A 16,530-nucleotide genomic window follows, 5' to 3' on the forward strand; every position below is an offset into this window, starting at 1 on the left:
GGCTCCCCAAGCAGGCGGGAGCCTGGATCCATTGTTGAAGGTCTGTGCATAAACCCCTTGAGGGAACTGAGCCTGAGAGGCAGCCCTGCCCCGACCTGACCACCTGAACTTAATCTCACACTGAATAGCAGCCCTGCCCCCGCCAAAAGCCCTGAGGCTGGAAGCAGCATTTGAATCTCAGACCCCAAGTACTGGCTGGGAGGATCAGGAGGCGAGGTGGGTGTGAGGAGAATATTCAGAGGTCAAGTCACTGGCTGGGAAAATGCCCAGAAAAGGGAAAAGAAATAAGACTATAGAAGGTTACTTTCTAGGTGAACAGGCATTTCCTCCCTGCCTTTCTGATGAGGAAGAACAATGCTTACCATCAGGCAAAGACACAGAAGGCAAGGCTTCTGTGTCCCAGCCCACCCAATGGGCTCAGGCCATGGAAGAGCTCAAAAAGAATTTTGAAAATCAAGTTAGAGAGGTAGAGGAAAAGCTGGGAAGAGAAATGAGAGGGATGAGGGAGAAGCATGAAAAGCAGATCAGCTCCCTGCTAAAGGAGACCCAAAAAAATGCTGAAGAAAATAACACCTTGAAAAATAGGATAACTCAATTGGCAAAAGAGGTTCAAGAAGCCAATGAGGAGAAGAATGCTTTCAAAAGCAGGATTAGCCTGATGGAAAAGGAGATTCAAAAGCTCACTGAAGAAAATAGTTCTTTCAAAATTATAATGGCACAGATGGAGGCTAATGACTTTGTGAGAAAGCAAGATATCACAAAACAAAACCAAAAGAATGGAAAAATGGAAGATAATGTGAAATATCTCATTGGAAAAACAACTGACCTGGATAATAGATCCAGGAGAAGACAATTTAAAAATTATGGGACTGCCTGAAAGCCATGATCAAAAAAAGAGCCTAGACATCATCTTTCATGAAATTATCAAGGAAAACTGCCCTGAGATTCTAGAACCAGAGGGCAAAATAAATATTCAAGGAATCCACAGAACACCACCTGAAAGAGATCCAAAAAGAGAAACTCCTAGGAACATTGTGGCCAAATTCCAGAGTTCCCAGGTCAAGGAGAAAATATTGCAAGCAGCTAGAAAGAAACAATTCAAGTATTGTGGAAATACAATCAGGATAACACAAGATCTAGCAGCCTCTACGTTAAGGGATCGAAGGGCATGGAATAGGATATTCCAGAAGTCAAAGGAACTAGGACTAAAACCAAGAATCACCTACCCAGCAAAACTGAGTATAATACTTCAGGGGAAAATTGGTCTTTCAGTGAAAGCAAAGCAAAGTAGCTGAATTGAATCAAGTCTATATAGAGGACATCAGTGCTGGAGATGAATTCTGAAAGCATTGTAAGGTAAGGGATACCAAAAACATGGAGAAAGTCTCAGACCTTGTTGATTCTAAGAAAAGGTGATCTAGGAAACATCAGTTACTAACCTATATGCCTGCTCTCTTATCTGTGCATGAATTGAGGGCGTCCTTAAAGAGGGTGGTGAACAATCAGACTTTCAAAAATGATGTTCAGCAGGAGGCTCCATATTTACCATTTTACACTTGACTGAATTGTAGAGAATATAAGATCCCATAGTTCTTATTGTTTGATTGTTGGAAAAAAAAAAAAAAGCATTGCCTCAGTAGAAAATGCCTCGTTACAATCTTTCTTTCAGAGCAAGCCATCTTTTACAGCTTGTTGTCTTCCTTTCGTGTATCTAGATATTTTGAGATTCCATGGAAGACTTTAACAGTAGAAATAATGCTGTATAATGACTCTGATAGATAGTATTCATTGATGAGACATAAAACAAGATATATGCTTGCCAAAAAATGTTTGTTTCTGTGAAGTACAAGATCCGGTTCAAAATTCAGCTCAAGAAGGGATTCCCTGTGAGTGGTGAGATCTTGTGGCTGTGCCCCAAGCTTTTTGGAAGAGATTTGCTTTCACTGAAAGAATTTCGACTTGTCTCTACATACAGGAAAGACCAAATGGAGGAGTGGATGTCTATTGCCCAGCTTTTAACATACACATGAATAGATACCTTATAGACTTTGTCCAATAATTATGTAGATCTGGGGAATTAATGGATTAATAGGAGGCGGAGAGTAGGATGAATTACTGGACATTACAAAACCTCTTTACTGACCTCAACGTTCCAGTAACGCAGAGGTCCACCTTTTTAGTACAAACATTTTTTCATCTTTGTAACACCATTCCTCTGGAGAACTAAAGATGAGTGTCTCACAAAGGGCAGTGTACGGTGCATGGTGGGTGTGAGCAGGCCGCAGCATGTTACCAGTGAGTGACTGAACGAAAGCACAGGTGAATGAACGTCGTCAAAGAATTGGATGGCAGAAAGAGAGGACACAGTTGTTTGTGCGGTGAGAGAGGATGACAGACAGCAAGAAGAGTCTCAGCGTCTGTGAACTTTTAAGAGGTCATGGATGAAAGTCATAAAGGATGGGTTGCAATCTGCATCGCAGATTTTTGGAGGGAACCTGTAAATTGATGAGATCACAGATGCATTTGAATGTTGAGTGATTATGTAATAATTGTTAGTTTCTTTTTTATAGAGTGTAGGATACATGTGTGTACATCCCTCTCCCCCACCCCTGAGAAAAGATGACTGGTCATTGGGTCATTTATGTCATTTAATTTGGGGTAAATTAATGCATTTTGAAGATTATGTGAACAGAAAAAGTTATGTCCTCAGATGGTCTTTTCAACCTTAGATATTGTTTGCGTTTACCACTATGAAAAGAGGAGCTGCTTCTTCCCTTTTTTCTCTGGCAGGCTTGGAAATCTTGGTAGTTCAAAACCAGGGAAGAAACTGTTCTTTCCCTCTTCCTGTGGCCTGTCTGTTGAGTATGGTTTTCAAAATCCCCAGATTAAGAGCTGGGCCTGATTTCTGGTGATTTTTTAAAAGAGATATATGAGCGTGCACGCACATGCTTATCCTCAGCATGAAATGTGTGTGCCTGGAACTCTTCACTTTTCAAATAGGCCTAATTTTGGTACAATCTAGTTTGTTTTCACACACAAGAAATTCATTTTTAAGGATCGCCACAATTCCACTGATGTCAGTGATTGAATTTTTTGAACTTTTTTGTTGTTTCAAATTGTGCCCTTTTTGAGATCAAGTCATGAGTGAACGTGGTCATTTATTATTGACTGTTTACATATAAGTCTTAACCGTATCCATTCTACTGTGTTTATTATGGTAGTTATACAAGCTGAAAACCGCTAAACCTGTGTTGAAGAACTGAAATAGTGTATGAATGTAATTAATGTGTGGTTATCAATGTTATAGTCCCATTTATGTGGCACTGCAGAGTTTGTGTTTTATGTGCATATCATTTGATCATCAAAACATTATTGAAGATGATGACTACAGGTATTTTCTCATTCTGGAGAGGAGAAAAATTAAAGCTCAGAGAACTTGTGACTTGCCTGTGGTCACAGGTGTTAAGGCCTCTCCATTTCATCTAGCCACTCTTTCCGTTACACTGTCTTGTCCATTCACTCATGTAAGGCATTAAATTTACTGAAGCTTTTCCTAAATTAATTTGTATTTAGTTTTGTAATGCTTTTTAAAAATGTATTAGAATATAGATATTTCTGAGAATCCACAGCCTTCAAATTAAAGAATTGAAACTGCGTGGTACATAGCCATCAAGAAGAGTGGGAACGCCGTCCCCCCTCCTAGTCTGGCCCTTATTTATTTACTCCGTCTCTCACAAGCTGCTGCTTACGTTGACTGTTGTCGTGCACATAAGGCACTTTTTTCCTCCCTTTCTTCCTTTTCTTTCATCCTTCATTGTTTCTTGTGTTGTTCTGTTTCTCTTTTCCTGAATGCCATTTGTTTTACATTTTCCTAGTGAGGTAACTAAGTTATTTCATTTGACAGAGTCTTTCCTAGTAACAGTCTGTCTTGGATGTAGAAGTCAAAATTCAGGGTATTAATAAACAATAATGTCATCTTTGCTAATCTTGTCAAAAAATGAATAATTGATATCTGTGGCACTATCTTAAAGGTAATGCCTTGTTAAATAACCTGTCCTTAATTGTAGATGATTGTTTATTATTGCAATAGATAAATACAAGAAGTAGTATATATAAAACTTATTTTATACTTGGACAACTGCTTTATTTCTCTTCGTAATGTTTTGATTAGTGTGGTTTAATTTTATTAGGAGAGATAAATACATAAACTTTTTAAGGGCATACTTAGATTAAAGTGCATTCTCATTACTATATTTTTTAAGGTATGTCAATGGTCATGCAAAAAAACATTATGAAGATGCACAGATTCCCTTAACCAACCACAAGAAAACAGAAAAGCAAGAGAAAGTTCAACACACTGTGTGCATGGATTGCAGTAGTTACAGCACATACTGGTAAGTCAGTGTTTCTTAGCACAACATGTACTTGTCTGTGTATACATATAAAAGTTCAAGGGTTCTCAGCCATGGATCCACCAGTACTGGACCGAACCAGCTGCTGCCAAAATCATGCTTCCTCTAGCATTTTTGCTAAGGAATACGTAGCCAGTAAAGGTCCATTTCACCCATTCTCTTCCTTCCTCCCCATTCCTCGCCCCACTCCAGCACATACAAACTTTACTGTTGATTGGACTTGATTTTCTTTATTGCTCTCAAAGCTTTGGTAACATTAAGAAAGTCACATATCCTCCCCAAGTTTTGGAACATCAGTCTGTGCCTGAAGATGCTGAGACTAACTACTTTCATTTTCTGCCCTCAGGGAGCTTACAGTAAATACTTGCTTTGCTCATGTAATGTAGAGCTGTTTCTTCAAAAACGACCATCTGCTCATCTCGCCAGGTGGTTTAGAACACAAGTTATGTGTAACGGTCTACGTCTACTAGGTGTAATTTCAAGTAATTAAAGTTTTGTGTTACTTAACCTTCGTATGTGGCACTGAAATGTCGGATCTTTGGACTCCCAAGTTCAGTTGGTCTTTCCTTCATGGAATGAGAAGTATTTTGGGATGTGAGTAAATTTATTCCTTTAGAATCATAGAAACCTTAAGTTGATAGAGTTCTCAAAGGCTATTCTTTAAAAAAAATTTAAACACCTTTTTAGAGTTTACAACATCTGTGTAATGGGATCATCTTCCATTAAGTTTAGTAGGAAGAAAGTTGTTGTTGAGACTCCAAATAGTTATTTTATGAAACCATTTTAAAAAGTGAAAGAAATAAAACTTTTTAAGAACAACTGTAGTAAATTTTTATTTACCGACTCCTGACCTACTGTTTCAGTGATAAAACAGATAAACCGCTATAGATGTAGAATCCTTTAATTTAAAAACCAAAACAGTAGTTTATAAGTATTTTTGGTTTGTTTGGACTTCTTTTAAGCACATTTTGCAACACAGGTGGTCCACTTATATAAATAACTTTCATTTTCAGCTAGTGATCTAGTTCTTAGCATCTTTAATAAAGGATATAGTTTTTTTTTTTTCCTGCAGAGGTATATTCCTAATTTTTCTTAGTTGCCTAATTTGTAACCAGGACATTCTTCTTTAAATTTTAAACACCTCTGCTGCCTGAAAAAAAGTACTTTGAAATTTTAAACTTTTCTCTATTTGTTATACATAGAGTAACCTATTTTTTTAGCATTATGTGTTCTGCAATCTAAAATACAAACAGGACATTTTGTCTTCTTTCAGCATTGAAAAATCCTCTTAAATTTGTTTGGGAATTTTACACTTTAACAATTTCCTTTCTAACTTACCAAATTCACATTTCCAGGTCTATTATGAAGCCATTAGAATATAAGAATCAGTACCCACAATTGTCTTCTTTTTGGAAGTGTGCTATACAGTTCTATCTAACATGCTGACTAAAGCCAATCAAACTGAATTTGATAGACAATATATTTTTTAAAAACAACTTTACTAAAATATAATTTCAGGCCAAGGGTGATTATTATTCCTTATTTTTAATAAATAGAAAGATCATTTGGGAATATTTTTTAGCTTCTCACTGTGTGACCCAGAAAAAGAAATTTCTCTGTTTTGAAAGTTCCCTATTCTAACAGAATTGACAAGCAGTAAAGTCAAACATTTCTTAGGTTTCTGAGATTTTTCAGGGAATATTAAGACCTTTCCCCCGCCCTACATTTAATGATGTTTTTAATGAAACAAATTTTCACTGTGTAAAAATTTAAAACAGGAAAAATTGCTCCCTTTCATCTGCTTGAGTTAGTTAGCTAGAACTTCTACAGATTTTAATATATAGAAATCGGGAGAATCACAAAAGATCTGTGTCTCTCAGATGTTTCCTGAAGCAGAGAAGGGCTGGGAAAGTCACCAGTTGTTTACTCTATTTTAAATGAGAATTTGGCACTAACTGAACATGTCTTGGGATGATTTAGAAAACCTTTTCTTCTATTCTGTGTGCTTTGGTATCCCTATATACTTATATATGTGTATATGTATATATATATATACACATATATATGTATATACTTACACCTTACAAATACTAAACAGACATATATAGCAAATCTGTCTACTTGTAAAAAAGTAAAGAAAACTACCTCAACTTATTAAAACTCAGCCAGCAAAGATGGTATATATTTAAAATTTATTTAAAAGAAACTTTTCTATCATAAAAAAATTTCATTTTATTTTTAAAGCTTTTACGGAACTCAGAGACTCAGTCTAATTCATGTTGTACCTAAGAAGCAGACTTGTCCTTGGTGCCAGAAGGCAGAATGAGGAGCAATGGGTGGAGGTCAGAGAGGCGGAATAACTTGTTGTAAGGAGAAATTCTCTAATGATTACAGAGAGCCAGAAGTGGAGTAGGCTGCCTCAAGAGACAGTGAATCTGCTCGCAAGCCTGCATGGATAGCTACTAATGGCAGCTGTTATAGAGGTTCTTCCTGTTCGAGTTCAGACCAGATTCGATGGTCTTTAAGGTCCTTTCCAATTCAGAGATTCTCTCATTCCCTTGCTCAAGAAACTTTGGTGGCTCCCTTTCCCCTCGAGTTTGCCATTTAAAGCCATTTACAATAATGCCTCTTTTTCCAGACTGATTTCATATTACTCTTCATTATATGCTATGTGTTCCAGGTAGACTGACTGACATGACATTCTTTCTCTCACTTCTGTTCCTGTTCACAGGCTGTCCTGATGCCTGGAATGTCCCCTCGTTACCTTCTCTTGGAATCCCTTACTCTAGGAACAGTTTGATTTTTTTTTCTTTATATCCTCTGCCCCTAGCATAGAGCCTGCCGCATAGGAGGAACTTCATAAATGCTTATTGAATTGAAAAAATTTACTCATTAATAAGCTTCTACTAGCAGGTCTGAGGTAGAAGCCCAGCTACTTGCCTGGCACCCTGGTTAGGAGACTCTTCTATCAAAACTGCCCTTATTTTGGAGTTAAATCAAATTTATGTGAGAGCTATTATCTCAATATATTTTTTGAGTTAAGGATAGAGGATAATACAGGGGAGAACATTGTAAAGACATTTTCTAGTGAAATCTACTTGAAACTAGTTTAAATAGTTTTGAATTGAAATGTTCTTAAATGGAATGAATAGAATCTAATAACCCAAATTGGAAGTGAGCGATAAAGGTTTCAAAGGCAGTCAGTCTGACAGAGCTCAGTGTTAGTGTTTCTAAGGTTAAGAATGCCCATGGGTGACCACTGACCTACGAATGGTAGGTCTAAGGAATAAACAAAATAATGAAAAAAGGCAGATAGACAAATAGAGACTAGAGGGACGTATAATGTAGACCAGTAAAACTGATGATTTTTTTTATATGGTCAGGTAATTTTGGCGTAATAGATTGTTTAACGCTGAACCTGAAACAAATGGGAGGAAAATGGTTTATCAGATTGTGGTTGTATGATTTTTGTGTACGTTTGGCCATGGATTTGTCAGTATGCTCTGTGACATGTGTAAAGGGTGTTATGTTAGAGAAAAGTCTGAGAACAAATAGAACAAAGCAGAAGATATATGTAACTGAAAGTAATGATGAATGGAGATGAAAGAATAAAGAGTAGTGGAGACCTTTCATTTCAATTAAACAAGCATTTATTAATAAGTGTTCGCTCTCTGTATTATTAGCCCCATAATTTTGCTGTAGGTGGCAGCGGGTGATTAAGGCAGGAATTTGAGTATTGGACTGAAGGGGAGAAAGGATGAAATGGTTAATGGGAAATAACCTAAGGATAGAATAACATTGGTAGGGATAGAGAGCAAGAAGTAGACTTTTGAACAACCACTTACTAAGTGCTTACTATATGTTTAGCATTATTAGGTGCTGGGGAGAACACAAAAATAATTAAGATCTCTCTGTCTTTATGAGGTTGAGACTACAACAGGGGAGAAAAAAAAGACATGTAAAAATGTGTAATATTCTACAAATAGCTATGTGATAATTATAATACAGACTGGAACATAGTAGCTTAAGAGAGGTATAAGGGCTTATGTTCAAAGCAAAGAGATTTTAAAATTTTTTCCTGCTAGGAGATATGTTCTACTTTGTTCTAGCTTTGAGATCAAAAAGGAGGTTTCGTTAAAAAAAAAAAAGTCAGAATGGCCAGTAAATTCTTTTATAAAACAGTAGGCTTTTACTACCTTATAGTCACAAAACGGAAAGCTTTAAGTTAGTCCACTCCTACCACAGATCCCATAATTACCTTCTGCAAATTTGTATTAACTTGTATGTATATTACTTTCCTCTAGTAGAATATAAGCTGCTGAAGGGAAGGAACTGTTTTGTTTTCATATGTGTGTCTGCCATACTTCAAATACTGATACGTATTTATTGCCAGTTGAATTGATATTCTGGGACAGAGAGGGTACATCAGTGAACCAGGACTTCCAGTGTGGTGCAGAGAAGAAATGTAGAACTAGGGAACATAACGTAACTAGACCATAATCTCCATGCTGGTTCTATAAAAAGGCCAGCTCCCTCGTTCCTCCTAGCCATCAGTTGCCCACCAGGCCAGCTCAATGAGAAAGGCAAAGGCTGTGGGTTTGTAAAGTGGGACAGGCTTTCTTAGGCATATTTAATTGCTTCTTTATCTCTGATGTCACAAATAAAGAAGCACCAGGGAAATGTTCACCTCCTTTTTTTTATAATCATGAAGGATGGACATTTTCAGTAATTTCTAGAATTTTTCTACTGAAAATATTCATGTCTTGTGTCTAAATATCCCAGAAAGATGACACGGGTTCCTAAGGAGGAGATGTATCTGTAGCAAAGGCATCCTACTGCAAGTGAGGCTGAACTTGAGAAGACGGAGAGGTATTCTGGATTCCACCTCAGAGGATATGAGTGGAATCTGAATAGAAAGTTGTACGTTTGGATTGCAAAGACAAATACAGTATCACAGTTTTCCTGTAGATAGCAATGGGGGTATCTAGGATAACTAGGCTTTCAAAAACAGGTTTTAGTGGGAGATTAGGCATAAAGGAAACAAAGCATTGGGCATATACAAGGGATGGTGAATGGTCTAGTTAGAGGATGGAATACAATAATAACCTTTATGTGGTCAGGGTTTATAAAAGACTAGGTTTTTGGGGCCTTGTTTTGGTCTATGTGAACAGCGTTAAGGTCCTCAGAGCCCCTGGACTTGTGGGGTGTTGTTCTTAGCACTACAGCACCATACTGCTCAGTGTTAGCCACTCTCTTCACCCCTCAGCCTCTTGCCCACCTTTCCAGGCTTTCTGACCATCCTGAGGCCTTCTTAGAGGAATCCTTTCCCCTTGGTTACCCATGTCTGTCTGTAGTCTTGCTTGGATTCTGCCTTGTGTATTGGCTTTGTTAGTGGGACCTCCTTTTTCCTGTTGTCTGTGGCCTTCTGGCTGACTTTTAGAGTACTGGATTGGAAGAAGTAACTTAACACATTTTCTCATGGGATTTCTTGATCATTATTTAGTCTGAAATGAACTTCAGCTCAGGGTTTTACTGGAGTAGGTATGTGGGAGCTGGATGATGATCTACCTCTCAATGAGGTAGATAAGTTGTTAGGAAGTTCCTGCTTTTTGCATTTGTTTCCACAGCAGTTAACACGATACTTGACACATGGTAAGTGCCTCATAAATGTTCACTCATTCCTAGTCTCCCAAATTCTAATCCCAGATCACCAAACTACTTACTGAATATTTCAGCCTGGAGTCTGGGAGGCATCTTAAATTCTACATGTCCCTACTTTCTGCCTCTACAGCAGCGTAAAAAAACATAATGCTGAAAACAACAGAACTCAGGTGAAACAGAAGGACACATATTGCACTATTAAAGTTAAAGCACATGCACTCTGCATGTTGGAGAATGACAGGTATTCTCAGTTCTAATTATCCAGTTATGGTTTTTACTTAATTTGTCTTGAGTGAAAGTTCTTTGAAGATTTGTGTGATTATTGGAAAATCTGTTATGTTGAAACAATATATCAGCAAAAATTAAGCAATAATTCATACATATCTATAAATCTAATCTGTACTCGCCAGTGTTGTGATCAAGGATTAGGAAAAAGTAGTATTTGAAGGAGAAAATGCAGACTGTTAATAACCACATTAAAAAGTTGTCAAATTCTTTAGTGATTAGAAAAATGCGCATCAGGATGAACCTAAGATGACACCATATACCCAGTAGAATGACAAAAAAATAAGAAAAAATGATTGTTTTTCCCTTGAGACAGGTAAAGAGGCAGGATGTTTTCAGAAAAACTTGAGAAGACGTACATAAACTGATGCGAAGTGAAGTGAGCCGTAGCAGGAGAACATTGTACATAGTAAAAGCAATAATGTATGATGATTGTCTGTGAACAACTTAGTCTTAACTATTCTCAGCAGTACAGCGATCAAAGACATGTAACTCCAAAATAATATCCACATCCAGAAAAAGGACTGATGAAATCTGAATGCAGATCAAAGCATGCTATTTTTCACTTTTTTGGGGGGGGGGAATCCTGTGTTTTCTTTCACAACATGACTAATACGGAAATATGTTTTCTAAGATTGCACATGTGTAACTTATACAAAATTGCTTGCTGTCCCAGGGAGGGGTTAAAGTCCAGGGGAGGGAAAGACTTTGCAATTCAAAATTTTAAAAACAAATGTTTAAATTTGTTTTTACATACAATTGGAAAAAATATTATTTTAATAAAAAGAAAATATAAAAAAGATTTTAAAAGGTTGTTGGATAGCATCAGTTGAATCTAAGCATAATTATCAATAAGAATAGGCATTTTTTTAAAAGGGCAAATATCATAATTTCCATTTCAAAGGTCTAGAAATTAAAGTGTTGAATAATTTGCCTAAGGTTACTGCTTGTAAATACATAGTTTGTATTGGGACTATAGTCCCACACTACAAAAGTTTGTTTAAAAAAAACACCATCTTATTTCTTGAATATTTCAGAAGAAAATATTTAATGATTCTTTATTAATAGATTAGTTACATTTGTTGGATATTTCTGCCAGTAGTGTCAGCTTGAAATTCTGGAGGGAATTTTTTCCAGGAGTTCCTTATATCAATGAAAGCACAGGTCCATTTCCTATCCCTGCCCCACTATTGTGTCTCCTTTTATTTTGACCAATTTCAGGAACATGAGATACATTTGAATTCACTGACATTTATTAAACACCTGCATTTTATGTTCAGCCTTGGAAAAGACAAAGTTTAGATAAGATCAGATCTCATTCTGCCTTCATGGAATTTTCAGTCTAGTGACAAATATTACACATACAAAGTACTTGTAATGCAGAGTAAGACGTAAGTGCATTCGAAAGGTCCAAATACAGTGATATGGCTGGAAAAGTCATTGCTGATGAGGGGGAGAGAAGGGGAAGAAGGTAGAAAAGGCTTCCTTTGGCAGTTGTCATTGTAGTTGGCTCGAGCACTTAGTACAGTGCAGGGCAGTAGGTGTTCAATAATTATTTATTGACTTTGAAAGGTTCTTAGAGTTCTGTAAAACTATAATGCTTCCAAAGTTTGTTAGCTAGGAATGACAGGGTTATTCGTTATTCTGCACTGGTTATAATAAATGGTTGATTATACGTGATTCCTGTGTACTTGGAAAGATGTTTTGGTATCACTTTGAAAGTTATTTTTGTTCATATTGGCTTTGTCCTGGAACAAAAATTTGTTCGTTATTACAGCATTAGTGATGAAATTGTTATATATGATTTCTCACATTATTTGCTTATAGAATGACTTTGCAAAAACATTTCCTTCTTTCAAGGTAGTTATCCATTTCTTAGAGTGACAGACATTTTTTCACACATTTCTTCTAAGGGTTAATACTTCAGAGAGAAAGATAATTCCTAGTTATTGGTATAACTCCTCTTTCCCCCAGAAACATTAATTTTTTCAGTTAAAATTTATTTGAAAACTTTTTGTGCATGTTCTAATTATACTTTTCTATTTAAATCTTACTGGAAGTTATTAAAATGTGTGATTCCTTCCTTGTTCATTTAAGGACTCTTCCATCTCTTTATTTAAATTATATACAATATAATCACATTTGGTAACTTTAGGTTTGAAGTAACTTGAATAGGACTTGTGCTTTTTGCTACATTTTTCTTTTATTAAGAGAATTTTAAAAAAAAATTAAAAACATGTCATGTTTCATTTTAGAAAGAGGAATTGTAGGCACTGTAACAAAACTGTGGCCTATATATGTAGAAAAATGTGAGGGGACCTCCGTAAGATAGCTGTGTATTTAGTATTCATAAAGCATTCCATTAGGTTCCAATTCTGCTCTGATAACTGACCACTCACAGTAAGTACCCACAAAAACGTGATCATCTTGGCAGTAGCTAAACCTTTGAATGATTTCATTATTATGGGTTTCTAACATACACTGATTAATATTTTTCCTTGCAGTTATCGCTGTGATGATTTTGTGGTAAATGATACCAAGCTAGGACTGGTACAGAAAGTCAGAGAACACTTACAGAACTTGGAAAAGTAAGTAATATACAAACGGGGGAAAAATTGAATGGTGAAAAACTGACCCTTAATGGGTCTGAATGAGATTAAAATGTAATTGGGAAAAATTTAACAAAATGAGTAAAAATACAACAGAACATAGATAATGTTAATATGTAGTTTTCAAAGCCAACATGTGACCTTTAGGAATCCACATTTTATTTAGTGACCCCCGTTTCTTTTCGAGTTTGACACCCACTGATGTAGAGGAATTTAATTTAAAATGGCTTTTTTCCATTTTTGAATATCACGAATATATTTCAGGGTAATTAAAATATTTAAATCTCTGAAAATTTCTAGAAGCCAAGATTCTTATCTCTATAATGGTGTTCATTGGTGTGTAAGTTATACATCTGTTAGTTCACATTGTCTTATTGCTTATCCAGCTGTGGGCAACCACTGCAGACAGTTATTTCAGAGGAGCAGGTCAAGGAGGGTGGGTAAAGGAAAGGACACCCCTGAAGAGGGTTTTACAAAACCACTGACAGAGAATATGTAAACTGGAATTATCTTTGTGCAAGTGGTTCAGGCCGATACTTTTCAGTATTTTTTTTGTTGTTTTCTAAAATAGATGAACAAAAACAAAACCTTAAAACTCAAATTTTGGCATTAAAATGTATTCACTGATTTGTTCTCTTTGGAGTCTTTCTTCCAAGGAATACGTTACATTGATGTTTACGGTGTGATAGACACAACTGTCACTTTTTAGATGGTTCAGTATTTAGTTTATAGGGAATTTAGCAATAAGCTCTGTTTTCAAGAACGTGGAGCCTACGGAGCCTACGTACCCTACACCACACGCATACACCAAAATCATTGGCTTTTCCTACAGTTTATTCTGTGCAAGATAACTGTGAGACCTGGGTGATGGATAATGTTACTGTTTTTGTTTTAGAATTTTCTGGAGGAGTTAACGGCACGATAAATATTTTGCTTTGCCGTTATTCTTTCTGAAATTAGCGGATAGCTATTATATCATAATCTTTTTATGTTATTTTTCTTGAAGGAAAAGAAAAGTGAAACAAATGTAACCTGATTAAAGTGTTAAAAATGTCAGTGGAAAGATCACTTTTTCTTTTCACTTCAAGATTATTTCAGCAAGTGAACAGTCCCATGGACTTCCTCAATACCCTTTGTTAGAGCCTAGCAGTACCTTTCAAGTGCTTAATAAGTGCTTGTTGGATTGGATTGTCATTTCCCCCCCCCCCCCCCCCACTTTAGAAGATGAAAAAAGTCTCAGGGGCTTTTTTCGCAAGGGTAGATAACCATTATTGTAGGTGTGTTGTATTGGGGGGTTGTAAAAAATGTAGATCTAGAAGATCCTCTCTTCACTCCCAACCCTACAAATGAGGAAACTACAGCCCAGGGAAGCTAGAAAGGCACAAGTAATAAGTGGCAAAGATGGAATTCAAACTAACTCCCAAGTTTATTGCTCTTTCGACTGTACTATGATACTTGAACTTTATCAAGATAGATTCGCATCTGCAGTGGAAAATAAAATCTAACTGAATTTTTAAAAATGAAATTTTAGATTGGTTCTGCAGCTCAGAAAGGTGGCATGGCTTAGTGGAAAGTTTTCAGCTTGGCTGCAGGTGGGGTCTGGGTATAAACCTGCCTCTCTTACCATCCTCTTGTAAGTAATACTTACGGTATCTGTTCCGCAGGATTGTTGTGAAATGCGGGATGACTTTTACATTTTTAGTGATCTTTTTGAGAGGAAAGAGAATCAAGTAGAATCTGTGTGACACTGTAAAAGCAAAGAAACTTTGACCCCCCAAAAAAATAGATGTAAATATTAGAAGTGCCTTAGAAAGCCCAGCCAGCCTGCAGTCTGATACGGTCACCCGTGAAGTCCACCGTTCGATTACTTCAGCTGCATTGGTCATTCGCTTCATTGTTTGTTCCCTCCTTGTAGAAACAGCCTTAGAGGTCAAAGAAGTCTTTGAACAACATTCAGGAGTCACTTACGCTAGCATTAGAGTGTAGGTCATTTTAAATAAGCGAAATAAAACAAGGTCAGTCAATAGGCATTTATTAAACACCCACTACATGCCAGAAACTTAAAACTGAGGATACCACAACAGAAGGGAAATAAGCCCTAGACTCAAGGAGTTTATAGTCTGTTTTTAGGTGTATTAAATAGTATCTCCTTTGTTCTTTATGTGGATCAAGCTCCTGTCTTTTAAAATATTTTTATATGTAAGCTTGAGTAATCTTTCTGTTTCTTAGTTTTAGATCCCAAAATTCAACCAGTAAAGATTATGAACATTTTTTGTTAGAGAGTTACCAAGTTGTTCTTAACATTTTAGACAGATATGTTTTATTTACCTTAAAAAAAAAAACGAACTTCAGTATCATGTTGCTGATGCACTTCCTTGTCTACTAATCTTCCATTTTTATATGTGAGAATTATGGCAGTGATTTACACACACACACATACGTGCACACACACACATGCACGCGCACACACACATGCACGCGCACACACACACGTGCATACACACGCACACACACCATATAATTAGTGGTTAAAAACCTGACACTGCACGGTGGGTATAACTGCATATTTTAAAAGATGTTTGGGGGGTGGCATAGTGTCTCTTGTTTTAAACATTTAGGGTCACATAATTCTTATGAACTAGTTATAGAATTATAGCTTTCCTAATGCATATAGTTTATGTATAAACACAATGAATTCTTATTTTTATCTTATTCTCCATTGATCCATATTTTTAAAAAATGTGGTCAATAATAATAGTCACTTTATCCTGTATGATAAAGTGGAAATAGATCTTATATTTAAAAAGACAAAACAAAAAGAGGCAAAGAATCCCCACAATTCTGATATAATCCTTTCTGGTCATGTTTTTAAGCCCTGTAGTACTTGCCTAGATATCACTAGAATCTATAATATTATTATTTATGTAGTTATTCTACAGAAATTGACTGGATACAGAATAACAAATAGTATCGACTTTTTTAAGAGAGAAGGGACAATTGTACACCAGTAGTCAGCGTTAGCTTACTCTAGCTTATTTCTGAAAGTTGGTAAGCCATGTACATAGTAACTTAAAAGTGATTTTTGACATTTGAATACCTTCAAAGATGAGGAATCGCTCTTGGATAAATTCCATGTAAACCATTCCTTTTATCTAGCAAAAAGTTGAGTTAGCTTAGCTGAGAACTTTGATGCTAATTTATATTTACTTTAGGATAACCCCCACTTCATTTTGCATAAATTCTTCAGGAAGGTATTATTTGTTTTAAGACAAATATTTACTATCAGTTTCAAACCCATCTGTTAAAGCAAGGAGTAGCATATTCTGGACTAAAAACTTAAGACTCCTGAAAAATATTAGCCTAGTGTACCCCAACCTTTTTATGTTCAGATCCCTCCAATGCAAGAAGAGTGAATATTGTGGGAGATGGAAGTCTGTGACATTCAGTGGGGTACAGGGAAAAGGGGTAGGGGAAGAGGATCAGGAGAGAAGAATTTCAAGCTAAATGTAGCTCTGGAGTTATTTCATACTCCGAGGTTGGGTGGATGTGGAAATGTAGACCCA

General features: G+C 36.3%; 1 protein-coding gene across 6 annotated transcripts in view; it reads left to right on the forward strand.

The window, feature by feature from the left end:
• Window positions 1-16,530, forward strand: part of USP3 (ubiquitin specific peptidase 3) — a 114,552-nt gene that overhangs the window by 55,202 nt on the left and 42,820 nt on the right. For all 6 annotated transcript variants that reach the window (XM_072613292.1, XM_072613298.1, XM_072613288.1 and 3 more), the window contains 2 exons: window positions 4,263-4,394; window positions 12,863-12,946. In XM_072613292.1, coding sequence (XP_072469393.1) covers window positions 4,263-4,394; window positions 12,863-12,946 — 216 coding nt within the window. The remainder of the gene's footprint in view (window positions 1-4,262; window positions 4,395-12,862; window positions 12,947-16,530) is intronic.

The sequence above is a fragment of the Notamacropus eugenii genome, chromosome 1 (assembly GCF_028372415.1).
Source record: "Notamacropus eugenii isolate mMacEug1 chromosome 1, mMacEug1.pri_v2, whole genome shotgun sequence".
NCBI lineage: Eukaryota > Metazoa > Chordata > Mammalia > Diprotodontia > Macropodidae > Notamacropus > Notamacropus eugenii.